Source organism: Sciurus vulgaris, assembly GCF_902686455.1.
Source record: "Sciurus vulgaris genome assembly, chromosome: X".
Classification (NCBI taxonomy): Eukaryota; Metazoa; Chordata; class Mammalia; order Rodentia; family Sciuridae; genus Sciurus; species Sciurus vulgaris.
In genome coordinates, this window is record NC_136471.1 from 131,615,290 (window position 1) to 131,640,159 (window position 24,870).

Here is a 24,870-nt window from a genome sequence, read left to right on the forward strand (position 1 = left end):
ATTATTTGAAAGAATGTCCTAGAGATCCAATTACTAAAAATGAGCGTGTTACAGGCAGATGTGGAAGTAGAGAAAAAGGTTTGGTTAACAATTTAATTTGATTTGCATGAATTCTACCAGGTGGGTGTTTAGTGAAATTAAAAGTCTTCCTAGTCTCATGTCAGGTATCAGGCAGAATGATTTTAATTTCACCATTCTTTAGAATAAAGAAGAAATGGCAAGTTATTCAAAATATCTATTGTACCAATTAATTGTTTTAAGACTGGAGGCTAGCATCTTAATGCTTACGTGCTTGTCATTTTTTTTCATTCAGTCTTTTGTTCCCTGTAATGTTGGCAGAAATTCTTAGTTGTCTCTTTACCAATGAAACAAATGAATTTTGGGTGTGCTGAAAGTCAGAGGTTACCCACTGATGTTTCAGAGTAACATTAGTTACCTGTAGAATGTTACTGGACCACATTTTTTCACCTCTTCCTACTCTATGTATTATTTATATTGTTGCTTTCCACTTTGCAATTATACTACTGTCTGGCATAATTCAGGGTGGACAACTGTCTGTACTGTGGTATCGATTTCCAGTTAAATTCAATTGAGTTTCCTCCTCTCTTTCCATCACTTTATAGCACTGTTTTATTGTACCTTCATTGACTTACCTGCTTCTCAAAATTGGCCAGGATGCTGATCAGTAAAGTAGCATTTGGGTAACATGTTTATTCAATGGTTTTTATAACTTGAGGTTAAATTCTAAACTACATGATTGAATATGCAGATGCCAAGTGCTTGTATTACGTTATTTTGAATATTCTATCTTGGGTGTAGTTACCAATTTTTATTGAGATTATAATAAATTTCTGCATTGAGAAATTATGCTTATATGAGATGAGAGTCAGTTCCTTCCAAATTCAGTCTCAGCCTCACTGACTCAGGTTTGTTTCCAGCCTTGTCCAGTTAGGTAGTCTTGAATCCTCTGACAGTGTATATTTCTGTTGATCCAAGATAGAAACATTATTCCACAGTCTTTAAAAAATATTCTATCTGTAGCTGTACAATTGGAATAATCTCCTTATAGCAAAAATCCAAAGAGCAATGTCAACTAACTCTGAATTCTTCAGGTAAAGAGGGGACAGGAGATGTGCACAATGAAATAAATTACTTCTGATGTTTATTTGTATTCTTTTCAGTGTCATTTGTTGTTTGCAATACTTTGAGGAACTTCCTTTTCTGAAACCATGTCTTTTTCACTTGGTGTAACTGCAGTGTTGAAGTGTTTTTGTCATCTCACTTACATTTTGGTAAATTTAATAGGCTTTGTTTCCATGGTCCAGAGGATATTTGGAAAAGAATCAGAGGAAGTGCCTTGGGAATCATTGGGGCAGTGGCTGAGCGCCACCTGATGTTAATGGTTGATCACAGGCCACCCAGTGTTGGTACCCAAGATTACTCCTTGGTCTAATGCCTCATTAATTTCCCTGATTGGGAAGGATTTCAGAGCTGTGCAGTGAGGATAGCATGCCTGCTCTTTTTCATATATTCTAAATTGGTAAACAATTATGTTTCAAGGACTATGCAGACATGAATGGATGATGTATTGATGATGAAATAGTTCATTATTCTAATGGGTAACTGATCTCATAGAATGCTTTGGGTCTGGAGATTTCTAATTTTTTGACCTGGTTCTTGAGCACGTGGGTGAAATTTCCATAGCCTTGGCATCTGAACCTAAAAGCTTGTCTACTGAATTTAGTCATGGATTGAACCTGGCACTGCATGATGTCTGCGCAGGGATTCTAGACATTTCTTCAAGGTGAATGCTATCTTGATTGTGTCATAGCAGAAGTCCTAAGAGACTACTAAGAGCAAAATTGTGAAATTTTAAAATGAGCTACTGAGCAGGATGGTGGCAAGGGTTGTGACAGTGTAGACTGGGGCTTAAGTGTTTTGTCTGCACTAACTTGCCAGGTCAAAGCAATATTCGTGCCTTTTACTTCAAAAGAAGGAGCAAAAAAAGATGAGTCCAACAGTCATAAACCCCTTTAACTTCCCTGCCCTTGGCTTCTAACACTAATCCATAAGTGTGCCCTCCTGAGTTGCCTTCATCTTGTCCCAAGACTAAATCCTGTTAGCTGGGGAGGTCCCTATGTCCTTTTGCATTGGGAATTTTCTCCCTTGCTGTTTTCTTTTATATCCTGTACCTTGGACAAAGTAAGTCCTGCTCTTGGGAAAATGTTCTCCTCCTGTGATGAGTGCTACTTCAGCATAAAGATACCTCAGGGTAAAGATAACTGGAACCCTGAGTGAGTAAGGAAGGAGCCATCTGCTCAGGCCGTTCAGCCAGATCTCCATCTATGTTGATTCATTTCTCTTAACCCCACAAGGCACAAACCTTAAGAGGTTTTCCCGTGGGGGTATCAAGGGTGAGGTAGTCATTTCACTCAAACCACACACCCATGTTTGGCCTAAAATTGAGACAATGAATGTTACCTCCACAAGAGATTTATGTTTGTGTATCTGCTTGTGCTGAGCACATACATGTTCATAGTGAGTCTGACCATATTGAAAGGAGATGAATTCTATATCTTTAAACCTGGGTTGTATTACTGACTGTTCTGGTGTGTACTTGAAAATAATATTTGAAATTAAATATTTTGTTTTATGAATAGGATAATTATGTTCCTGTGTGTTTTCAGCTTAAAGGGTTAGTTTGCAACCTTTAAATGTAAACATTTAAGACACGTCACACTATTTAGAGCTGTCTTTTAAAACAATTCTTCTTTGTTTAATAAGTACTTGCCAAATACAATAGTGGCCAGAACTTGTTGGGCCTCTGGGAGGTTCCATTCACATCTTAAAAAACCAGAAAGCAGAAACTAAAAAAAAACAAACATGAAATAAAAAAAGTCTCATGTAGGAAAATGATTTGTTCTAGGAAGGAAAGCAAAGGCAATTGCTAGGGACAGCAAATGGTCCTATTTACTGGGTCTCTGTTTAGGAAGTGAGTGAGAATAGAGTCGGAGGTGTGGTTTGAGAGAAACTTGGGCTAGGCTTTGTAAAAGGAAATAAGATGTAAGAACTCAGACGTTGGGCAACAGGGAACTGCTCTACGTTCTGGACCATTGAGGGAAATTACAGGAAAAAGCCACGGTGCCTGAATCATGTGCCAAAGATTAAACTGGAGCTATACATTGTGGTACATACCTGTTATTCCCATGACTCTGGCAGCGGAGGCAGGAGGATCTCAAGTTCAAGGCCAGCCTGGGAAATGTAGTGAGACCCTGTCTCAAAATAGGGTGAAAAAGGGGTGGGAATGATGCTCAGTGACTCCCTGCCAACCAAAAAATAAATACAACCACCAAAAAGTTATTTTCCATGAATATCAAACTGAGGGAGGAAATATTGGCAATAAGAAATCAAATTAGCAAGGTTTTTCTTTCTTTTTTCCCATGATAGCCTAAGAATGCTGCAAAGAGGTCTGGATCAATATAGAGGCAGTGGAAACAAGGAGAAGGAAACCAATGCAAACACTTAGGAAGGACTGACATCTATGAGTCTTGCCTAATGATTTGGATTTTCGTAAGAGAGAGTGTATGAATTTCCTATCGATGCTATAGCAAGTTACCACACACTTGATGGCTTCAAGCAACACAGATTTATTGTTTTCCATTTTTAGAGGCCTAAAGTCTGACACAGATCTGTGGGCTAAAAATAAAGGTATCTGCACGGCTTCATTCATCTATGGAAGCTGTAGAGTAGAATCTATTTTCTTTCTTTTTCCAGCTTCTAGAGGTTGTGTGCATTTCTTGGCTCATGACCCCTTCTTCCATGTTTGAAGCAGGCATGGCTGGAACAGCCTTCCTCACACCACATCACTCTGGCTCTGACTCTTGTCTCCCGCTTCCACCATCTTTCTGCTTGGTTTTGGAATGGAATTTGAACCCAGGTGTGCTTTACTTCTGAGCCACATCCCCAGTTCTTTTTATTTTATTTTTTTAATTATGGGACACTAAGTTGCTTAGGCTGACCTGCAACTTTGTAATACTCTTGCCACAACTTTCTGAGTGACTGGGTTCACTTTTATTTAAGGAGCCTTATGTTTCCACTGGGTCCACTTGGAAAATCCAAAATACTTGGATCTCAAAGTCAGCTGCTTAGTTGCCTAATTATATCTGCAACATTAATTTCCCTTTGTACCTGTAGACTAAAATATCCACAGGTTCTGGGGTATAGCTTGCGGATATCTTCGGGATCATTATTCTGCCTCCCCCAGAGGGGGTGGAGTAGAAAATGTAAGGAGTTTCAGGCTACTGACAATCAGAAGGATGGAAGCACATGGGGAGACACTAGGAGCCCTGTAGAGAAGACAGGTTTGGGAGGGAAGTTGATGAGTCCCATGAGATGTGCATTCTAGGCCTGGCACATTTACAGTATGCAAAGCAGATAAAGCTGAACTGGGATTCCAAAAGAGATGTCACTCTGTGATACAAACCTAGGAATCATTCTTGGGGGGGGGGGGGGCAGCACATGAAATGAATGACCAAATTCATTTTTTAAATTTGTTTGTTTTGATATCAGGAATTGAACCCATAGGTACTTTACCACTGAGCCACATTCCCAGCCCATTTTATATTTTATTTTGAGACAGGGTCTCACTGAATTACTTAGGACCTAAGTTGATGAGGCTGGCTTAGAACGTGAATCCTCCTGCCTCAGTCTCCCGAGTTGCTAGGATTACAGACATTCACCACCACGCAGTCTCTCTGTTTTTTTTAAGGAGCGACCATTAGAAAATACCTAGGCTTTCACTAGTAGCAAGAAGACAGAAACAGTTAAAGAAAAAGACAATTTCAGTGTTATACAGAATGAGAGGAGAGAAATGGGGAAGGAGGAAGAGTGAAAATATTCATATTATTTTCCATCAAAATATCCATTTATTAGTTTCCCATTTTACTTATTTATATTTTTGGTACTGAGGATTTAACCCAGAGATGCTTTACCTCTAGCTACATCCCCAGCCCTTTTTATTTATTTATTTATTTTCCTTTTTATTTTTTGAGACAGGATCTCACTAAGTTGCTTAGGGCCTTGAATTTTTGATCCTCCTGTCTCAGCCTCTGGACTTGCTGGGATTATCAGTGTGCACCACTGCGATTGGCTTTAATTTCCCATTTTAAAGAAGTACTTTCTTGAATCTGTAAGAAAGTGTCTCGAAAAGATATCTTGCATCCAGTATGTTCCAGGATGTCATTTTAAACTGCTGCTAAGGACTATCCTGCTTAGGCATGTGATCAGAATGAATGCTAGAGAGATTGCAGGGAATATGTGTGGGCCCTCACCCACGAACACTCAGGCACCTAAGAAGTAGAATGCTGAATATCCTAGATTTTTCTGGCCACTTGCCTAACTCCCCCTTTGCTCACTACTCCGTGCTGTGTTCTAGACCTACAAATCGTGGGTAAGCACAAGTGCAAGCTGTGAATTGTTGCCATTCCCAGTTTGTTTCAAGGAGTTCTCATGATTAACTACATCCTCCTCTGAATGAAAACCGCTCAGCCCATTCACAAAAATGTTGAGCTATAGAATATCCTGACAACAATATGCACGTGTGATTTCCTTCAATTGTAGTGAAGGCTAAGAAGTTTTTCTTTTCTTTTTTTGGCATGGAAAATAAACTATAAGGGTTAAGAGAACATGAAAGAAAATAACATTTTGCACAAAATCTCCATTCACCACCACTATCTGCTTGGTGAACCTCTGTTCTCTTTTAAAACCTACCTCATATGTTGCCTCCTTCCAGAAGCTTCCCCATGTGCCCTTTTCCTCCACTATATATTATAAATTGTTTCCCATCTGTCTTTGGTATGCATCTTTTGTTATGTTGCATAATAGTTTTTTAAAAAAATATTTTCTCCATCCTAATGAATCATAAGATCAGTGAGGCAGGAGCCAAGTGTCACCAGTGCTTGTCCCAGGATCAAGCACATAAAGGAGTTAAATATTTGGTGAAAGAATGAATGGCATTTTGATTTCTCCAAAAGGATATTTACAAGTAAGCTGGAAAATGCTAATTTTTTTGGAGGGGGAATTGCATACATGCAAGTAAGATATGTAGAGTAACTTAGCAAAATGATATCTCTATTATAGCAAAACCTGGTTACAAGTGTAAAAAATGGAATCCACTATAGGTATCAAATCAAAACCCCTTCGTTTCTGGCAGTATGTAGGTGAAGATTTAGAAAACTGGCTCAACCTCAATCACCACATAGGTATTTTGTTATCATTTAATACAGTTAGTCATTTACAGTGTACACACATGCCCAAAACACCAGGCCAAGCACTATGACAATAAATGAAGAAGATCTCCATCTGAACAGCTGCTATTAAATCATTCTTATGTGAATTGCCCCAAGCACTCACTTGACTCACATCGTTTCCATTGATGCAAGGTGAAATCCTATTGCAGTACATTTCCTGTTGGTACTGGAAACATGTCTATGCTTGTTGAAGTCTGGCTGTACTATCTTTGCCATTGTTGCCCACACAACATTTTGTTCATACCTCTTGAGGGTGATTTTCATTTTACATTCTGGCTTTCTGTATGTATCTCTGTCTTCTAAAATAAGATCTGTAGACAAATTCCAGCTCATTACCTGTAAATGCAGTTGTGTGGGAACACAGCCACACTCACACCACTACATGTTATATATGATTGCTGTTGCATTATAGTGACAGAATCGAGGAATTACAGCAGAGATCTGACAGTCCACAAAGCCAAAAATGTTTACTGTACTGCCCTTTATAGGAAAAGCTTGCTGATCTCTGTTCTAATGTATTGAGAGATCCTTAAAGGAAAGAGTTATGTTTTATTCTTTTTGGTTTCAGTCCAAACAGCAGTACATTTAGTGAACTTAATGTGCTGATGATTAATGAATGTTTGAGTGCTCATTGTGCTGGACGCAGTTCTACATGCTATACTCCCCACAAAAGCAAATCTCTGGTCTATGTCCTAATGCTGGGATCAGTGGGGAGAGACAGAACAATGAACAACATAATAGAATGTGTCTGCAATAAATGTCATAGAGAAAAGCAAAATGAGATGGGTAAGGATTGCCCAATGGGCTGGTGGTCATGGTGGTAGTAGGGGAATTAGGTTTATGTGGATTCACAGAAGGCAATACTGGGGCAGAGTCTTGTTGATTCCAAAGACCACGTGGGGGCAAGCAAAAGATGGGATGTGTTTGGCATGTTTGAGGACTCACCAGGAGACCATGTGCCCAGAGCAGAGCAAACAAACAGGGTAGCGTGGGAGAAAATAAGCTCACTGTCTTGAGTCTGTTTTCTGGGGCTAGTTTTATTCTGGTGAATTTCTCCCTGATTGAGGTGGAAAGCCTCTGGAGGGCAAAGTAGAGGAGAGGCAGGATCTGACATCTTTTAACAAGCTCTATAGCTTCAGAATGGAGGGTATCATATAAGGGGAAGGGCAAGTAGGAGCAGAAGCTAGGAGACAAGTTAGAAAGAGCTTGTGAAAACCCAGGTTGGGTTGTCACTGGGTTGGCCCATGGCAATGGGGAGTGGTGGTGATTACAACTCCAAGCCAGCTCAGTCACTGGCATACATAACCATCTCTGGAATGAGTGCATAAAATGTGGGCATTTCCTTTAGGAGGGTACATATTGCACCTGTCTCCAGAAATTCTTATGGCACCACTTTGGGATGGAATTCTGGCATTTGTACTAAAAATACAATCATCATGCAGTGTTTGTTTCTACGCCAGGCTTGTTTCATTGTTTCACTCAGCATAATGTCCTCCAGCTCCATCCATGTTGCTGCAGATAAGATTTTGGTTTTTTTTTATGGCCGAATAATATTCCATCATGTCTATGAGCCATATTTCTTTATCCACTCAGCTGATGGACACTTAGCTGATTTCATATCTTGGCTTTTGTGAATAGTGTTGCCATGAACATAGGAGTGCAAATGTCTCCTTGACCTACTGATTTCATTTCCTTTCGGTACCTAGCAGTGGCATTGCTGGGTCATATGGTAGGCCTACTTTTATTTTTTTTTAAAAACGTCCATACTGCTTTTCCATTTATCAAATGATAATACTGTATCCATTGATAGGTACAATACTGTATGTTAATTAAAAATAAAAATTAAAAAACTAACAGCATAGTTGCCATAGCTCTCCAGACATAATCTGATACTCCTTCTATTGAGATACATTAGTAGATGTCCTTGGCTTCACTGAGAACAAAGCTGAGCAAAAGGACTACATTTTCCCTGCAATTTCTATGCTTCTGATAGGAAGGGAGAAGAAATTTGATTTAGAGATAATTCTTCTTCCATGCTTAACTAAAACAATGTTTAATTTGTAAAAACAAAACAATTACAAAAAAAAAAAAAACCCTTTCAATTTCTTATGCGCCATCTACAGGAGAGTTGGCTGGGATGAAGTAGAGATGATTAAGTTTGTTACAACAGCAGCCTTTGGGTTTCCATTGCAGGCTGTGGAACGATGAGTATGCTTTAATATTTCAAATATTGGGCACTTTTTATTCTTTCTTATGTCGTAAATATTAGCAAACGGTTGAAGATTTTTTTAAAGCTCCCAGGGTTTTAGTAAGCTGGTAGTTCATTAATTTTTAACAGACTCAGGATATACTTTTCACTTTTAATGATCATTTACCATTTGGTTGGTAGCAAGGTAAGCATAGCATGGTATTTCAGAGGGATGATGTTTCAGAGAGCATCAGGGTATTCTAGAAATCGTGAACTTGGTAAATAAGCAGAGGTGTGAATACAAATGATGAATTGTCAGAATCACTGAACATAGCTTTGGATGTGAAGCCTCCCCATAAATCTGGTCTGGGGGCCCTTCCCCTTGCGAGTGACTTGAACTTCCCAACCACTGGGTGAGCTGCACTGTTCTCCCACAGCCCGCAGTGGGCTGCATCTAATATGCCCGCCAGTGCTCCGCAGACCTCTGCTAATGGTCTTGAAAGAGAGAAGGTTCAAAGAGGCTTGGTTCCCAGGCCTGCTAATGAGCATGAGGCCTCTTCACCCTAATGAACCAGGGCTTGTGTGGGATTCTTTGCCCTCCCTTTTTGAAGGCAAGGCAGGCGGGAGTTCACAAAAGCAGCAAGGTCTTTATGGCAAGGGGAGTGTGCAGCTGGGCCACCCGAAGGTGGCCTGGAGGGGAGCAACAGAAGGTGGCCTGGAGGGGAGCAACAAAGCTGACGGAGGTCGTGCCCGGGCCAGCAGAGTTATGAGTGTGAGGCGGGACCTCCTGCCAGCTTGTCCTATTGCTGGCAGCAGGAACAAGTCTGCAGTGGGAGATTTCAGACCAGGAGGGTTACACAGGTCGCCCAACAGCGCTTGCAAGCCTCCTGAAAATTGCTTTTTAAGCTGCATTTGTTATCATTGTTAGAACTTATCAAATGAACATGATAATCACCAAAATCCTAGTTCTAATTAGCTAAATCGATGTTCTAAATATTAATCATTGGTACCAAAGCTCACTGCAGCTGCAAAACGGCCTCCAGATATTTTCCTTTCTCTCTGCCTACCCAAGTCCCACTGCTGGATTAAACAATAGAATTATTCAGAAAAGTAACAAACACATGCCAAAAATACTGCCTCTGTCACAGTCATCTTTTTGGAAATCAAAGTTTTTCTCAAATAGATTTGGAAAATGACATCCTGTATCTAAACCACAATTATTTATACTGAAATCTGTGCATTTGATTTCACATATGCTCAATGCCCATTTCTACAGTGACTGCTTCTTTACTGTTAGAAAGCCTGGTTTGGTATCACAGAGTAAAAGTCCATGTACTTTAATATGTAACTTAAAAAATTCAAAGTTATAAATGACTGCAGTTCCTAATGAACATTTCTACATTTTAATTTTCAATCTAAAATTAAAGCCTGGCTGTGACACAATACAATTATTCTGACTAAATACAAATTATGGAAATTATAAGTTTCAATTACTTGCCAGTTTGGAGTGAGGCCTTTTAAGAATCAAACTGAAAAAGAAATTGCCACTTTCAGTGACTAGAACTTTGAGAAAATGTTAGAGTGTTTTCCTCTTCCTCCTCCTCCCCGCCACCCCCAGTGAAGAGAGAGAGAGCGAGACAGACTTGGAATGTACACACACATTTACCCTTCCATGACCTGTGTTTGGAATTATTCTGAGATGCATTCAAAGCTGACAGCCCCCCATGGCTGACCCCCTCATGCCTAATCAAATCTTACGTTCTGTTTCCAGATAGCTGATCAGCTTCCTTGGATTTTGATGACACCAGAGAGCTTTGCCTGAAGATGGAAACACTGGAGTCGGAACTGACCTGCCCTATTTGTCTGGAGCTCTTTGAGGACCCTCTCCTGCTGCCCTGCGCACACAGCCTCTGCTTCAACTGTGCCCACCGCATCTTGGTGTCACACTGTGCCACCAACGAGTCTGTGGAGTCCATCAGCGCCTTCCAGTGCCCCACCTGCCGGCATGTCATCACGCTCAGCCAGCGAGGTCTAGACGGGCTCAAGCGCAACGTCACCCTGCAGAACATCATCGACAGGTTCCAGAAAGCATCAGTGAGCGGGCCCAATTCCCCCAGTGAGACCCGCCGGGAGCGGGCCTTTGACGCCAGCACCATGTCTTCTGCCGAGAAGGTCCTCTGCCAGTTTTGTGACCAGGATCCTGCCCAGGACGCTGTGAAGACCTGTGTCACTTGTGAAGTGTCCTACTGTGATGAGTGCCTGAAAGCCACTCACCCGAACAAGAAGCCCTTTACAGGCCATCGTCTGATTGAGCCAATCCCGGACTCGCACATCCGGGGGCTGATGTGCCTGGAGCACGAGGATGAGAAGGTGAATATGTACTGTGTGACCGATGACCAGTTAATCTGTGCCTTGTGTAAACTGGTTGGGCGGCACCGCGATCATCAGGTGGCAGCTTTGAGTGAGCGCTATGACAAATTGAAGGTTAGTCCCATCTGCCTTAAGCCAACCCCTTTCTGCCAGCAAATGTCATGGAAATAAGAAGTGTATTCACTGCTAGCTTACATAGCAGGTGAAGGTTTTCTCTTCACCTTTGTTATCTGATTAGTTTTAGCATGTTTTTGGCAGCCTATAAATGTTACACAATAAGGGTGTCTTGTAAAAGTTGACTGCTGCTTGTAATTTTGGTGTTGTCAAGGTGAGGGTGAATTCTAAAACTCTGGATTGTTTTCAATCCCTGCAGTTTTTCCTGGATCATTTTCAATCTTTGCAGTGCTTGCAAAGAGAGTGCGCTTTTGGGGAGGGGGGAAGAATGATTGAGAATGAGTGCAAAAAGAAATGGCTGATAAAATCTGGCTGTGGGCATTTGGAAGGTATTTATTTTCCTCACTCATCTGGGAAAACTAATTCACTGTCATTGTACCTATATCTAGTTTCTGCACAAACAATAGAATAGAAGGAGGAATGTCTGTAGCGAATGTGGGATTTTAGAGGACACGCGACCTTTTCTTCTTGTCTAAATGGTATCCAGCTTATTGGTAAGCTAGAGCATTCTGACAATCTCAGGTTTCAAGAAAGAATTCCTTTCCATGTAGGCTTTTTTATTCCATGAAGTTATAGGCAAGTCTGTTTGAACTTCACTTTTAACAAAAAATTATTAACCTAATTCCAGCTTTGGGGCTAATAATTAATATGATTATATGTCAAATAAAAAAATTATTCTCTAAATATGGTTAGAAAGCACCAGGGAAGAAATAAAAAGCCGTCTCCAGATGTCTGTTCAACTTCAAGCAACCGTGAGGCTAATTATTGAAAACTCAGCTGAGAGAGTTAAAGTGAGAGACTGTGTTCACCAGCTAATTTTGGATCACAAGACACCAATTAAAAGGAAAGGAAGTATAAATTAAAGCTCTAAGTAAATATATACTGAAGTCCTTCCTCTCAGGAAAAACACATACGAAGTTGTTGAGCAAACAATATGAATCGTGATCCAAAGAGTATTATCACTCAGAGAACTTCGTCACCTTTAACAAATGGTTCCTATCACTTCTCCTTAGCGCTAATGGGTGGTTGTGTTTACTTGGGCCACAGTTTGTGATGGTGGAATTAATAGATCACATCTGGGATTTGACTTAGCTATTTTCTTGACACTCTGAGGGAAGATGACAGGCTGAAGTGAATCCTTGCTTTTAAATGTCACTTGGGCAACAAAAGCATCACCTGGGCAGTGTGCCTCATTTCAAGTGTCCAAAGAGTAACTGGCACAGATCCATCTTTAAACTATGTACAGGAAGTTAAGGAAAAGGGTTAAGGTGACACAGAAAAGTGAGGAAAGATGCCCGCTGGTTTTTAGTGCATTGCACGACTGTAGCAGAGAAAAGTACTACTGAAGTCACAAAGGCAACTCGTGCATGGATTGTGCTTCTAAAGTCAATTCTTCAAAAATCGATATGGCTGCCAATTTTTAAAGCTTAGCGATCTTTTGTAACCTCTTTCTTTGTTGTTGGGAGGAGAGGAGGTTCAGGATGATTGAATAGAGATGTTTGATCTTTGTTTTACTATAGTAAACATAGCAGATCTTTTCCCCTTGTTTAAAAAAAAGTTCCCTTGATTGGTTTAATGCTATCTTTTAATGATTGTTTGTTAAAACACTATAATCATAATGATGTTCCATATTCAACAACTCCCAGACTTGATATTCAAATCTGGTAATCAAGTTCTGCTCATTACTTGGGTACTGTCGCAGCAGTTATTAATTATTTACCTAACATCTTTAAATTTATGAAGAGATACTGTCATACTCTAGCCTTTTTGTGATGAAAATGAAACTCTTCAATCATAAGTCTTGTATGCTTGTCTAATCAAGCCAGTGGGTTATTGGTCCTTGGTGCTGTCACAGGGAGGGACTGACAATTTAGTATATTTTATTTTCTAATTACATAAATATGAGCATATAAACAGCATCCAGTGTGCTGAAACACATTTATAGCTGTTTGACAAAATGTGTTTATAAGAAATTATTTACAGCCATTCAGCAAAATGTGTTTATGAGCATTTCAACAAATAACATATTAGGATAGTGTGTTTGTTCCGAAATATGCCACTGATGTTAGAATTAAAAAAAAAAAAAACTAGAATATAGGACATGTGGGTGAAATTTCAGTGATCACAGATTTATGAACATATGTACTTCCTTGTTTTGTTTAAAATCTCAGTACAATATAAATGTTGATTTTTGAAGGAAGTAATAGCATACTGAAAGGACTAAAACCAAGGAACCAAGGAGGTGTGTTTTTGTCAATTGTGACTTTGGTCTGAAAGAGTAAGTGTGCTCTGTATACTTCTTCTGTAGCCCTGGAATCCCATAGAGATTTGTGATAATGAAGCATGGAGATCTTTGAGAATACTTTTGTTGATAAGATGATAGATTCACCTTAGTTATTTGGATCTGTAAGGGCCCAGGTATCTTCTGCTTGAAAATATAGTAGTCCTTCTGTTAAAGTCCATTATATTAAGAGGGGAATTTTACAATGATTATGAAGAATGATTATTTTCTTCTATAACACTTAACTTTGGGGAACCTTTATAACTCATATCAGATCTCGGTATAAGACATGTGTGTTTATATAAAGAAATGGAATATAGTTTTATATATTACAGTGTTTTCCTAAGCACAAAAGAAAAAAAAGACAAAAAATTCCAACATGTAGAATTCATGCAAATAAAATCTTCCACACCATCTAAAATAGAGTCATGTCAGTAGTCTAATGCTTTCAGAGACTATGGTGTTGAGAGTTCTCATGAAATATTGAACTAAAGAGAAAATTAAACTAGCATTTCCTGAACCCTATTTTAAGAAACACCAAATGCAAAGTCTCTAAATGGAGCATATCAGAATTCAGACCTTTTTTTTGCATCATTTTAATTGAATTTTAAGATGCCTCCAAAGTGTGGATTTTAATTGTGGATTAAAATTTTGATTTGTGAAGTACATAACATGTAAGAGAATTTTGTATAATGCCTTTCAGAGTTTTCAAGGAATTACACGTGAAGTAATAGCTCTTTTTTTGTTCCAGCATATGATGTTGGAGCTCTTATTTCTTTTCTCTAGTTATACCTATAAAAATATAGCAGTTGAGAACAATTAACCTTTTCCTTCCCTTCACTTTTTATCATAGCCCCTTCAAATTAGCTGAACCAAAGTTCTAAACCATGGTCTTTTTTGTAACTCTACAGGCTGGCTGTGGGAGTTTGTTTAATACAGATTTCAATGGATCATCTCACTGTAATTTTAAAATGATTTGATCAAAATTTTCAGTTAAATGTCAGCCTTCCTTATGTAGCACTTGTCATCAGGAGAAAGACATGAGATTTCACTCCTTGTTTTTTAATATATTTATAATTTTTATAATCTATTAATTATAGATTTAAATTGTATTGATTTTTGAAAGTCTTTCCCAATTTGTAACTGGGAAAGTAGCTACTAAGCTAGACCTTTCCTTTTTTGTTAGAGTTTCGATAGCTGGTTACTTCTTCAAAAATACTTGTAGTCATAGTGCCGGTTCCTAGTGCAAGATACGGGTGTGTGTGTGTGTGTGTGTGTGTGAGAGAGAGAGAGAGAGATAAATATACCTATATACATACATGTATATGTATGCATACATTCATTTGTTTAGTTATTTGAATATTAGAATCTTCCTGAATCCAAATTATGTGGAGACAAATTCAAGTGACCATTATTTCTATTACACATATTCCATTCTGCAGGCAAGAGATGAGAGCAAACATAGCAATGTTAGCTATATTCTTATTACCTGAAATATTTTATCTATTCCCTAAATGTTTGGTAGATGGGTAGAAGTTGTTTTTGAACTTGGTATAGCGTTTGTGGGAAGATTTTTTTTCTTAAGGCCTTTTTGTTTGTGTTTTGAAGTTCAAAGGATGAAGTGGGAGTTTTTGTTTGTTTGTTTTGTTTTTTTTTTTAGTACTAGGGTTTGAACCCAGGGGTGCTTAACTACTGAGCCAAATCCCCAACTGTTTTTACTTTTTATTTTCAGACAGGGTCTCACTAAGTTGCTTAGGGCCTCACTAAATTGCTGATGCTGAATTTGAATTTTCAATCCTCCTGCCTCAGCCTCCCAAGCCACTAGAATTATAGGCATGTGGCACAGTGCCTGGCAGCAGAAGTATTTTTTAAATTGTATATTCGTATTTATTGATTTCCAGTTTAAATATCTTAAGATCAAAACTAGAGGCAATTGCATCTGGTCTTATTTATGGATATAGCATGGTTTATTAACATTAGAATAAGTTTATTCATTGTGTCTTTAAGTTTTCCATAGGCTCGTTCTTTTATTCTGCTTAATCAATGAATGACTTAGACAGGTACATTTAAGCCTCCCACTAAGAGACATTTTGTGAAAGTGAAATTTTCAAGTTCTCATAGCATTTTTTTCTTTTCCTTAATGATATTTGTAGCTATGTCTATAGGAATATATAAGTTCATATAGGTTTAAATATGTTTATTAAGTGAAGGGAATATGAGCAGAAATGGTCCCTGCCTTCATGGAGCTTATAGTCTAGTATGGAATTCTAACAGCCAAATATTTTCTCTATTAGTGATGGAGGAAGGCACATTGTGCCCAAAGCAAGGACACTGATTCTAGCATTAGAGATGAAGAAAGGCTTCCCAGAAAAAGGACCATCACACCTTCCATTTCAGTCTTGTATTAGAAAACACTGTCAAATTTAGTAGATATCTGTAAAATTCCTTTTATTAGACTTTCATTTTTTACTTCTTACCACATATGACCGCCTTTGTGTAACCTTATATAGTTTTCCAAAATAGTTCACAATAATTCCAAGTTAGATTTTAAACAAAAATGCAGATATACCTAATTTGATGTTTCATCATATGGCATGTGATAGAGAGACACATTTTCTAAAATGCTTTGGTTATATTGGGTCTCACCACTTCCAACTCATTCCTTCAAAATGCAATTTGATTAGGTCAATGGCCACATTCTTTAGTCTGCAACATGTATTTTTATACATTCCCATATGATGAAAATATTTCCAAATATTTTAAAAATATATTCAACTATTTTAATTTTGTTAGTTTGGTACAACAGGTATTTATGATGGATGGATTAAAAAGAAAATATCTGCAGGAGTATGTTCTTAATGGAAAGCTCAAGGGCACTCCCTGCCCCACTTCTCACCTCTCTTCCCCTATGAGTCACCTCTCCCCTCCTTCACTTGTAGAGAGGAATGCATTATTGCCTGACAATTTATTACGATTAGAATCATTTTTTGGTAAGCTCAGGGAATTCGAGAAAATGCACAGACAAGTACCCAAGGAAACTCTTAGTCTTGGGACTGTGAAACAAATGTATTAGTAGGGCACGTTGTTTAACATTTCTTTGCTGCATGTTACTCATCTATAAGACGGGGATAATAACATACTGTACTTACTTTCATAGACACTTGGAAAAGCAAAATAAAGTGTTTCATTTAAACCCTTAATATCGTGCCTGGCCCAGAGAAAGTCTGCTGTATATGGTTGTTCTACCATTAGAAACCAGGAGGCAGAATGTGTATTGGTTGAGAGCGTGGACTTTGGCAATAGACTGACTGCTAGTTATTTTTTTTTAAATCATTGCTTGCATTATTTTGATAGGGGTTCATATTGTTACTTTACTGTGTTTTGAAGTAATATTTCTAAGGCACCTGGCCAAGGGCAGAGGCATGACAACTAATAAACACTTGTTGATACACACATGCAGAGTCGATTGGTTAGATGAGTGGGGATTCGGAGAAGGAAGAGATGACTCTAGGTTTGAGTAGACAATAAACCTTGCTTCAGGGTGGTGGGATTTAAGCTGCTCTGACGGATCAGTGGATTATGCATCAAAGAGGCAGAGTAAGGCGTTCCACACATGCGGGAGGCCTGCAGAGACCTGTCTGTAGCAATAGGGGAGATAACTTTGGGACTGGAGACAATGCTGAATAGAATGTGGGGTGCTGACTGACGGGCCAGGAGAGGCATTGTTGGAAGAATCATCTTAATGGAAGATTTTAAAAGTCTTCAAATGCCAGGTTAAGGGTTTGGGCTATTTTTACTCTTGTCTCTAAGGCTATAGTGAAGCAATTTTTTTTTGAGATAAGGGCCAGTGCAGTATATATGTTCTGGAAGAAAGGCTGAATGCAGATATCAGAATGGTTATGGTTACTGTGTTCACAGAAGAAATAAAGAATTCTTTAGATCTTTGTGGTCTCTGTTTTAATTGATAAGACTCACCGTCCTGTCCCCAGAAATGTATAAAAGTGTGAGATTCAAAGTCTTGCCCTTGAAGACTAAGAAGGAATAGGAGGTGTCAGCACTGATTGGCTCTTGGCTCCAAGCATAAATGTGATGCTTGTCTTGTGTTCTTAGCCTAGCAAACAGTGATGATGGTATGTGACTCTTCTGGCTTTTGATTTACATTGAGAGTATTGTTCAAATCTCAAAGCACCTACCACATACTACAGTAACATCTAGGAACCAGGAGCAACCTCGGAGCTCCCATTGCTCCACCCCATTCTGCAGCTGTGGAAATTGGGACTGAGAGTGGTAAATGGAGTTGCCCCACATCACCTAGAAAAGACAGTAACTCTGAGTTATGATCAGAGCATAGTTCCCTGCTGCTCAGTTTGTCTTATGTCTCTTTCAGTATTTTCTATTGTAGTTAACAGTGCCAACACAGACAGCATTACACTTTGTGTGTTTCAGTCTTTTCTGAGGTCTCTTTTGAGTTTTTCAGGAATAAATGCAATGATTTTTTTTTGAGATTTTTAGGTTGTAATAATCAAAATCCTTTCATCCTATGCCATTGACAAATCATAAATTAAATTATTCTTAGAAAGACTAGTGAATTTTTTTTTCACACTGAATAGGTAAATAATAAAGTGGCTGAGTCATCTGAGAAAGTGAATGACTAGAAGTTTGATTTTTTTTTCTCTCAGTATGTGATATAAAGCCTTCTGGAAAAATCTGATACAACTGCATTTGCAAAATTCACTTTATTTCTTCATAGTATGTTTTGGACTCTGGGACTCTAAGGCCTTTCCATAGATTTTTTTTTTTTTAGGAAAATACATTTTGTGTTTCTCATCAAAAAGGAAAATGCTCATAAAGTGCTGATCATAGTGATGGCACATAATAAGCACTGGATGAAAGTGAAATAGTATTTTATCTGCACTTTTACAGTTATGATAAAGGCTTCATTGGCGTAATCCAATCGTAAATTTCTTGACAGTATCATAAATTACTTAATTGTTAAAGGGTTGATTTGTGTTTCTGGCTGATGTGGGAAACTTTGAACAACCCTCAAGGGAATCACCATATGATAATGATATGTTAATGATATGTTAATATCTAGAAATTGCCTAATTCCAAAAAGTTGGGAAGAAACTTTGGTTTGTTGTTCTTCTTAAAAAAACAAAATAGTAAAATGGACTTTTAAGAAGCAGTGAGTGGTGGATGGAAACAAATGTCTTTAAAAACACACCGTTTTGAAGATGATGTGGATGAGCTGGACTATCGTGGTCCTGATTTACCAAACTCAATCATCTACACGTATTCCCTAGGAAAGGGAAGCTGGGATTTGGGTTTATTCCACAGCTGTCACATTTCAACACATCTAGACATATGAGGAAAATGTAGGTGGCATGACATTCAGGCAGCTTGGATTGGCCACAAGGGGCTCAGTGGGCCAGCTTTCTTTTTTGTTGTAAGGTTGCATTTGGTGTGTGAGTGAAGGAGGTAGCATGCTGGCCCTGGGCTGTGTTCACAGCTGTGTCCCTTAGAATAGGAAGTAGGAGGAGTCTCAGTAGCAGCTAGTGCTGGGGAAGGAAAGTTTGGAAGTAAAGGAGTTTGCAGAGGGAGAAACTTCCAGCCCCTCTTCTGTAGTGGCTCTGGGGATTTTTTTCTCCATGATCTCTTCTTCCTTAGTTGTATGCAATGCATAGAGTAGTGGTGCACCATCTGCTTCCTCCCTTATATCTCCTTTGCTGTTTATTGGAAGGAAATCAGGGAAAACTTTTTATTTTTACATACGTTGGGATAGAATAGGTTTTTTATTAGTGAAACAGTATGAAAATCATGAAAAGCACCTATTCCTTTTGCATCTTTATAAATGATTTTTTTATCTGCTTTATCAAAGGTTTTTTTTAACAAAAGAAATCTTTTTTCTTCACCCAAGTGATATTTTTATGTAACTACTATGAGATAAGCACTGGGTAAACTGGGGATGCGGCAATGAATAGATGACATGTAATAAGATCACATTAAAAGGGCTATGAAGAGTCCTATGGAGCTCAATCCATGAGATAATTTTTAATGTGGATAATTATCAAAGATTGTTGACTTTGGTGCTGATATTTGGAAACTGTCTAATTTGGAAAGCTGAAGTAAAAACACATTTCAATGGAAAGCAACATCCAGAGAGGACAAACAGTGACATCCACACTGTTCATTTCTCTGGAGTGTCATGTGAGGGCAAAATATGAGGGCTCTGATCCACTCTCAACTCTGGGCCGGATGCTTTCTTATTAAAGGTCTACTGTTCACTGACTGGACTGTTAGCTCTTCTCACATGCTTTCCTCAGAGGTCCCCATATCCTTCCGGAACAGGGCTAATAGGTCAGGTAAATATCCAGGCTCCGAAGCAGTTATTGCAATTTCTACTCTGAAAGGCCAGGTCTCTAGGAAGAGAGGGATGAGAGGCCAACTCACGGAAGTGCTATCGTGTTAACCAAGCCAGCTGGTGAGCTTGCTTTATCTGAATGGAATTTTTAGGAACTTAAGTGTTAGGATAAATATCCTGAAGTGGTAGGGAGCGTTTATTTCCTTCTCCTTTGACCCTGGATAGCTCTTGACTGTCCAGAACTCAGTAAGTTGCTCTTGGTTGTCCTGGTCAAATTCAAAACTGAGAAGAGTGAAATGGATAAACTTCTGAGTCATATTTAATATGGCCAGTTGCTTCTGGAAGACCTAGGAGACCTGGGGAAGCCAAATGAACACCACCCAAGGAGATGCTATGCTTACTCCTAGATTGTGAAATTGAACTATACAGGGTTCCAGTAAATATGGGCCTCATCTATTTATTTTAGTGTCAGCTTGTTCAGTGAAGCAGTTGCAGTTGTTCTTCCAAAAATTCATCTATAAACATATTAGGCAAGACCATCGCGCAGTCTCCATACTTCTAGGAAAAAGTTTGTAGGCCAGGGCTGGAAGGTGGTAGACAGAGACAGAGTATCTTTTAAGATACTGCTTTCTGTTGTTTTGAGATGTGGTTCAGGATATTTGTTGATTCAACACTGAGAACCTGTTATTACCAAGCATTTGTTACAATAACCAGTATTCATTTATCTCCAGATTGACAGTTTACAAAGCACTTTCAAGTATTATTTGATTTTTGGAACAAGTGTGTATCTCCTACAAAAATATGGGAATGATAATCCCTACTAATTAGGGATCTTGGGGGATTAAATGAGATAATATAGGTCCAAGTGTCTAGCCTATCATCTGGTGGGCAAAAGCAGATCAGTGGTACATAGCAGCCATAGTAATGATACAAAACATGAGGCCATGAGTAATTGAATAGCACTAGGGGTGTATAGCTCAGTGGTAGAGTGCTTGCCCAGAATGTTTGAGGCCCTGGGTTCAGTCCCCAGTACTACAAAAACAAAAAGAACAATGACCCAAACATGGCACGTTGGAAAAATTAGTGATAAAGAAAGGAAGAGACAAAGTATTTTAACCTTCACTTTTGACACCTGGACTCCCTGGCCTGAGCACAGAAGTTTTCTTTAAGGTGGTGACATGGATTGAAAAGGATCTATTTGCAGTATTGATACAAAGAAGTAAAAATACAAGATTGAAATATATAAATCCATGTGGAATCATTTTTATTTACTTACCATAAAGTTGAATTATTTAAATATTCTGGAGCTGCTATGTACCTAAGCATTATTTGAATGAATGAATGAATCTGATGATCCCTAAACTTATTTTATCATGTGCAATATGGTTATTTATTTGCCCTTGTCATACATATAAATTTAGAGTATTGGTCTATGAGTTTGGCATTTCCAATAAATGAAATTTGAATAATATTTAGTTTTTTATACAAATCATAGATACAAATAAGAAGGGTCATCATGTGTTCATCAATAACAAAACTTTTTGTCTATTATTCATTCCTCTTTCTAAGATTGCTAATCAGTTAGAATTGTAGGTTGAAATCAGTTTCTTAGACAAGCACATCAAAACATAGCCAGGCTTGGTGGCGCCCACATGTAATCCCAGTCACTCAGGAAGTTGAGACAGGAGGATTCCAAGTTTAAGTTCAGCCTCAGCAATTTAGCATAACCTGTTTAAAAAAAGAGAAAGAAAAAGAAAAAAGAAAACAAGAAAAGGCTGGGACATAGCTCAGTGGTAGAGTGCCTCTGGGTTCAATTCAAACAAGCAAACAAAATAAAAACATAAATAAAAACTCTTAAATTCTCTAAACCTCATTTCTGTATCAGTAAAACAGAGCTAATAATTCAGAAATAAACCCCATAATGCTTGATCCAAGGAAAGCCCTGGGCAAAAGATAGTGGTTCCTTTTTGCATTATTTTTTTTTTACCTTAAGGCTCTAACTCCCCCTGCCTCATTGCAAATATTAAGCTTTTTCTGTAAAGACAAATTATGTTCTTATAAAAAATCAAACAATACTGTTTTTATGAATAAAAGTGAATATTCTCCCTCCTCAATCCTTCTAGCCCTTCCTCAACCAAATCTCGATTAGTCTTTAAAGACAAACTCAAGGCTCATGGTAGACTACTATAGCTTAGCTGTTCTCAAAATTCTCTAATCTACATTCTCTTTACTACCCTTTCATAATTACATATATTTGTGCATTATTTCATGATCATTCTTAGGGCATGTACCTTTTCTCTCCAAATATTTTTCAATTTCCTAAGGCCAATGAGTTTATCTCACAATTATTTTGTATCTGATAATTCATTTTCCAACAATGAGAACATTTTAAAAAGCTGTAGGGTATTTATCAACAATGAATACTTTTTGAAACAAATGCAAGAACCTATAATAATTTAATCAAATTATAGTCTCTATTGCATAGGCAGAATTTGCCCATAAGATTAAAAAAAAAGATAATAGCCCACCAGCCATTCTCTTGAATTTCAAATTTGTAAGCAAGCAAACAAATTTCCTCTCATTATTTCTTTCAAGAAAGTCTTATAAAGAGACTATTTGATTTTTATAAACTTTAGTTTAGGCAGTAATGATGAAATACTTCTCATTTATAAGGAGCAAGATAAAATAACACTGTGTGCATTTTTGCATAGATATTTTGTGTGCATATTTTATTCCCTCTGCCTCAGAACAGTTAAATGTCATTGTACCTGTAGATAGAACAGTGATAAATCATGAGGACCATTGGGTAATCTTTGCATTCTATTGTTGCTTTATTGTCCCAACTTGGAAGGGGAGAAGGCTGCTATAGGTATCTAGAGGGTTGAGGCCAGGGATGCTGTTAAACATCTTAAATACACAAGACAGCCCCACAACAGAGAACCATCCAGCCCTAAATATCAGTGGTGCAGACCCTGATGCCCCCTGAGTTGAACCAAAGCATCTTTGCCAACACCACAAGGGAAATGATCAGTTTCACTCTTAGAGGCATTTACTTGTTTGTATGACTTCCAAAACCAAGTATATTTTCAGATGTCAAGAGCCCAGACTTTACAGGATCCCCCACCTCCTTCCTGTGCCCTGCCATCTGCAGCCTGTCATTTAGGCTGGCAGCCTGGAACCTGCCCCACAGCTCTGAGCACTGCAGGTTTCCCCACACCCCATGCCCCCAGCCGTCTCTGTTCAGTCTGGGCCTGTACACGCCATCCTTCAGGCTGTTTCAGCAATCTTTAAACCTCCACAGGCTTATGAAATATTCTTTAATCCCTTCCCCAAACATGATTTAGGTGCATTTGATATTATCTGCTATCCCCCAGATTTCCTAGTGCTTGGCGGCTCATTCCCAGGGCTACCTTCCAGGTGTAGCTATCTCTGTCAGACAGGAGCCTGGGGCTTTCTCCAAGTGGAGAGTCAGTGGGGAATGGGCTGGTAGCTGAGAACATCCACCAAATGGCTTATATTTGATGTATAATATTTAATTGTGATATATTAAAAGTAAATTATTTTAATAGATCAAAAGTTAACTCATTAAATCTGTTAGTCTAATTTAAATCTGTCTTCCAAAGAAACCATTTGTATTTAGATCACACTGCATCTTTATCCTTGCATATCCATAGAATCTAAACTCCTCTAGTCAGAGTCTTGGAAGGATATGAATCAAACATAAGTCTTCAATGCAACAGCTAAATATGTTTAGGCATAATTTCCAAGTGTTTGTTCCTTTTGGCAGATACTACTTACTTCACAAGTAGTTCAATGTCTTAAAAGCACTGAGCTTAAAGGGCCCTGGCAATTGTCTAATCCCTAAGTTTCTCAACCTGGCTGCCCACGGATCACCTTGAGCAGGAACCCAGCCCAACAGAACAAGACCCTCTGCCTTGCAGCTCAGGCTTGGGGATTTCCCCCAAACTCGCCCAAAATGTTTCTGATGTGCCAACTTTGTGGAAAAGTTAAATCTTTCCTAGTCTCTCAGTTGCAAAAAGGGAAACTAAGGCCCAGATTAATTCACAAAGTCAGGAGTCTATAAACATTATCTGTGTAAGGTTAGCTACTAATTCTTTCTGGCTTTGTAGGCCATAAGGTTTGTGTCAGAACTGCTCATCTCTGCCATAGTGTGAAAGCAGCCATGGACAGCACAGAAACAAATGGCTGTGGCTTTGTTCCAGTGGCACTTTTTTAAATCAGGTAGCTGGTTGGATTTGGCCTATCAGGCACAATTTGCCAACCCCTGGCCCTGGTCTAACCATAGCTAGACCACAGACGTGCCACTCATCAACAATTGGCCTTTCTGCCTCTTGATGGTAGTCTCCTGTTGTAGGGAGTGTCTATGGCATACCCATTTTCAGCAGAAGTTAAATAAATACCTGTATGTAAGTTTAGGTAATTGTCTTAGTGTAGGTACTTAGTCTAGAGCACAGAAATTTTCATTTTCTCTGTCCATGTGAGAGGCCTTCACCTTGAATGTATTTACCAAATTTTAAATAATAATCATATCTCTGGGCTAATAATGGAATAACTTGGACAATAATATTCTGGTTTAAGGGAATTTTTTAGTTTCATTCATAAAGTCAGAAAATGAGATGATGCGATCAGATTACCAAAGAAGAAGGGAAAAAATATTTTGCTAAGGGAAATAGGGTCCTGATGTTCTTTTCAGTTGATTTACAAATCATCTATTAATCTCTTAATTCTTTATTATTGTGCTGATGACCCATGGGGGAATATTTTATTCAGATTTCTTCTGAATAAAGCTGAGAAAAGTTGAGTGTGATACCTAATAGCTAGAGAAGCTTCCTAGGGGTTTGGGAGAGTGACCATGACCTAAGGCTGAGGTTGTGGAAATGAACCATCAGAGTCGTTTGGAGAGTTATGCGTTTGGCCATCATGACAGTTTGGGTCCTTTTCGCTGTGTGACCTTTCTCCCAGAACACATTCGTTATAATAGGTTTCCTCAAAGATTACAAAAAAACATGGAATCTGATCTTTTCCTTTGGAGATGGGTTTATCTCCATTCAGAAGTTAACTTTATATCTATGCTTTTAGGGAAAGTAATTCTACCTCTTCTATTTTGTGTCTACCTAGTACATTCAATAAAAGTGCTTCCTATCTTGAAAAAAGGCCACTGTCATAT

The 24,870-nt window shown here is 38.5% G+C and overlaps 1 protein-coding gene across 6 annotated transcripts in view; it reads left to right on the top strand.

Moving 5' to 3' along the window:
• The window catches only part of MID1 (midline 1), a 359,879-nt gene that overhangs the window by 244,279 nt on the left and 90,730 nt on the right, over positions 1-24,870 (top strand). For 5 of the 6 annotated variants that reach the window (XM_079123166.1, XM_079123170.1, XM_079123168.1 and 2 more), the window contains exon 2: positions 10,268-10,980. In XM_079123166.1, the coding sequence (XP_078979292.1) occupies positions 10,321-10,980 (660 nt within the window). In that variant the 5' untranslated portion in view covers positions 10,268-10,320. The remainder of the gene's footprint in view (positions 1-10,267; positions 10,981-24,870) is intronic. The other variant, XM_079123171.1, reaches the window with a different exon arrangement.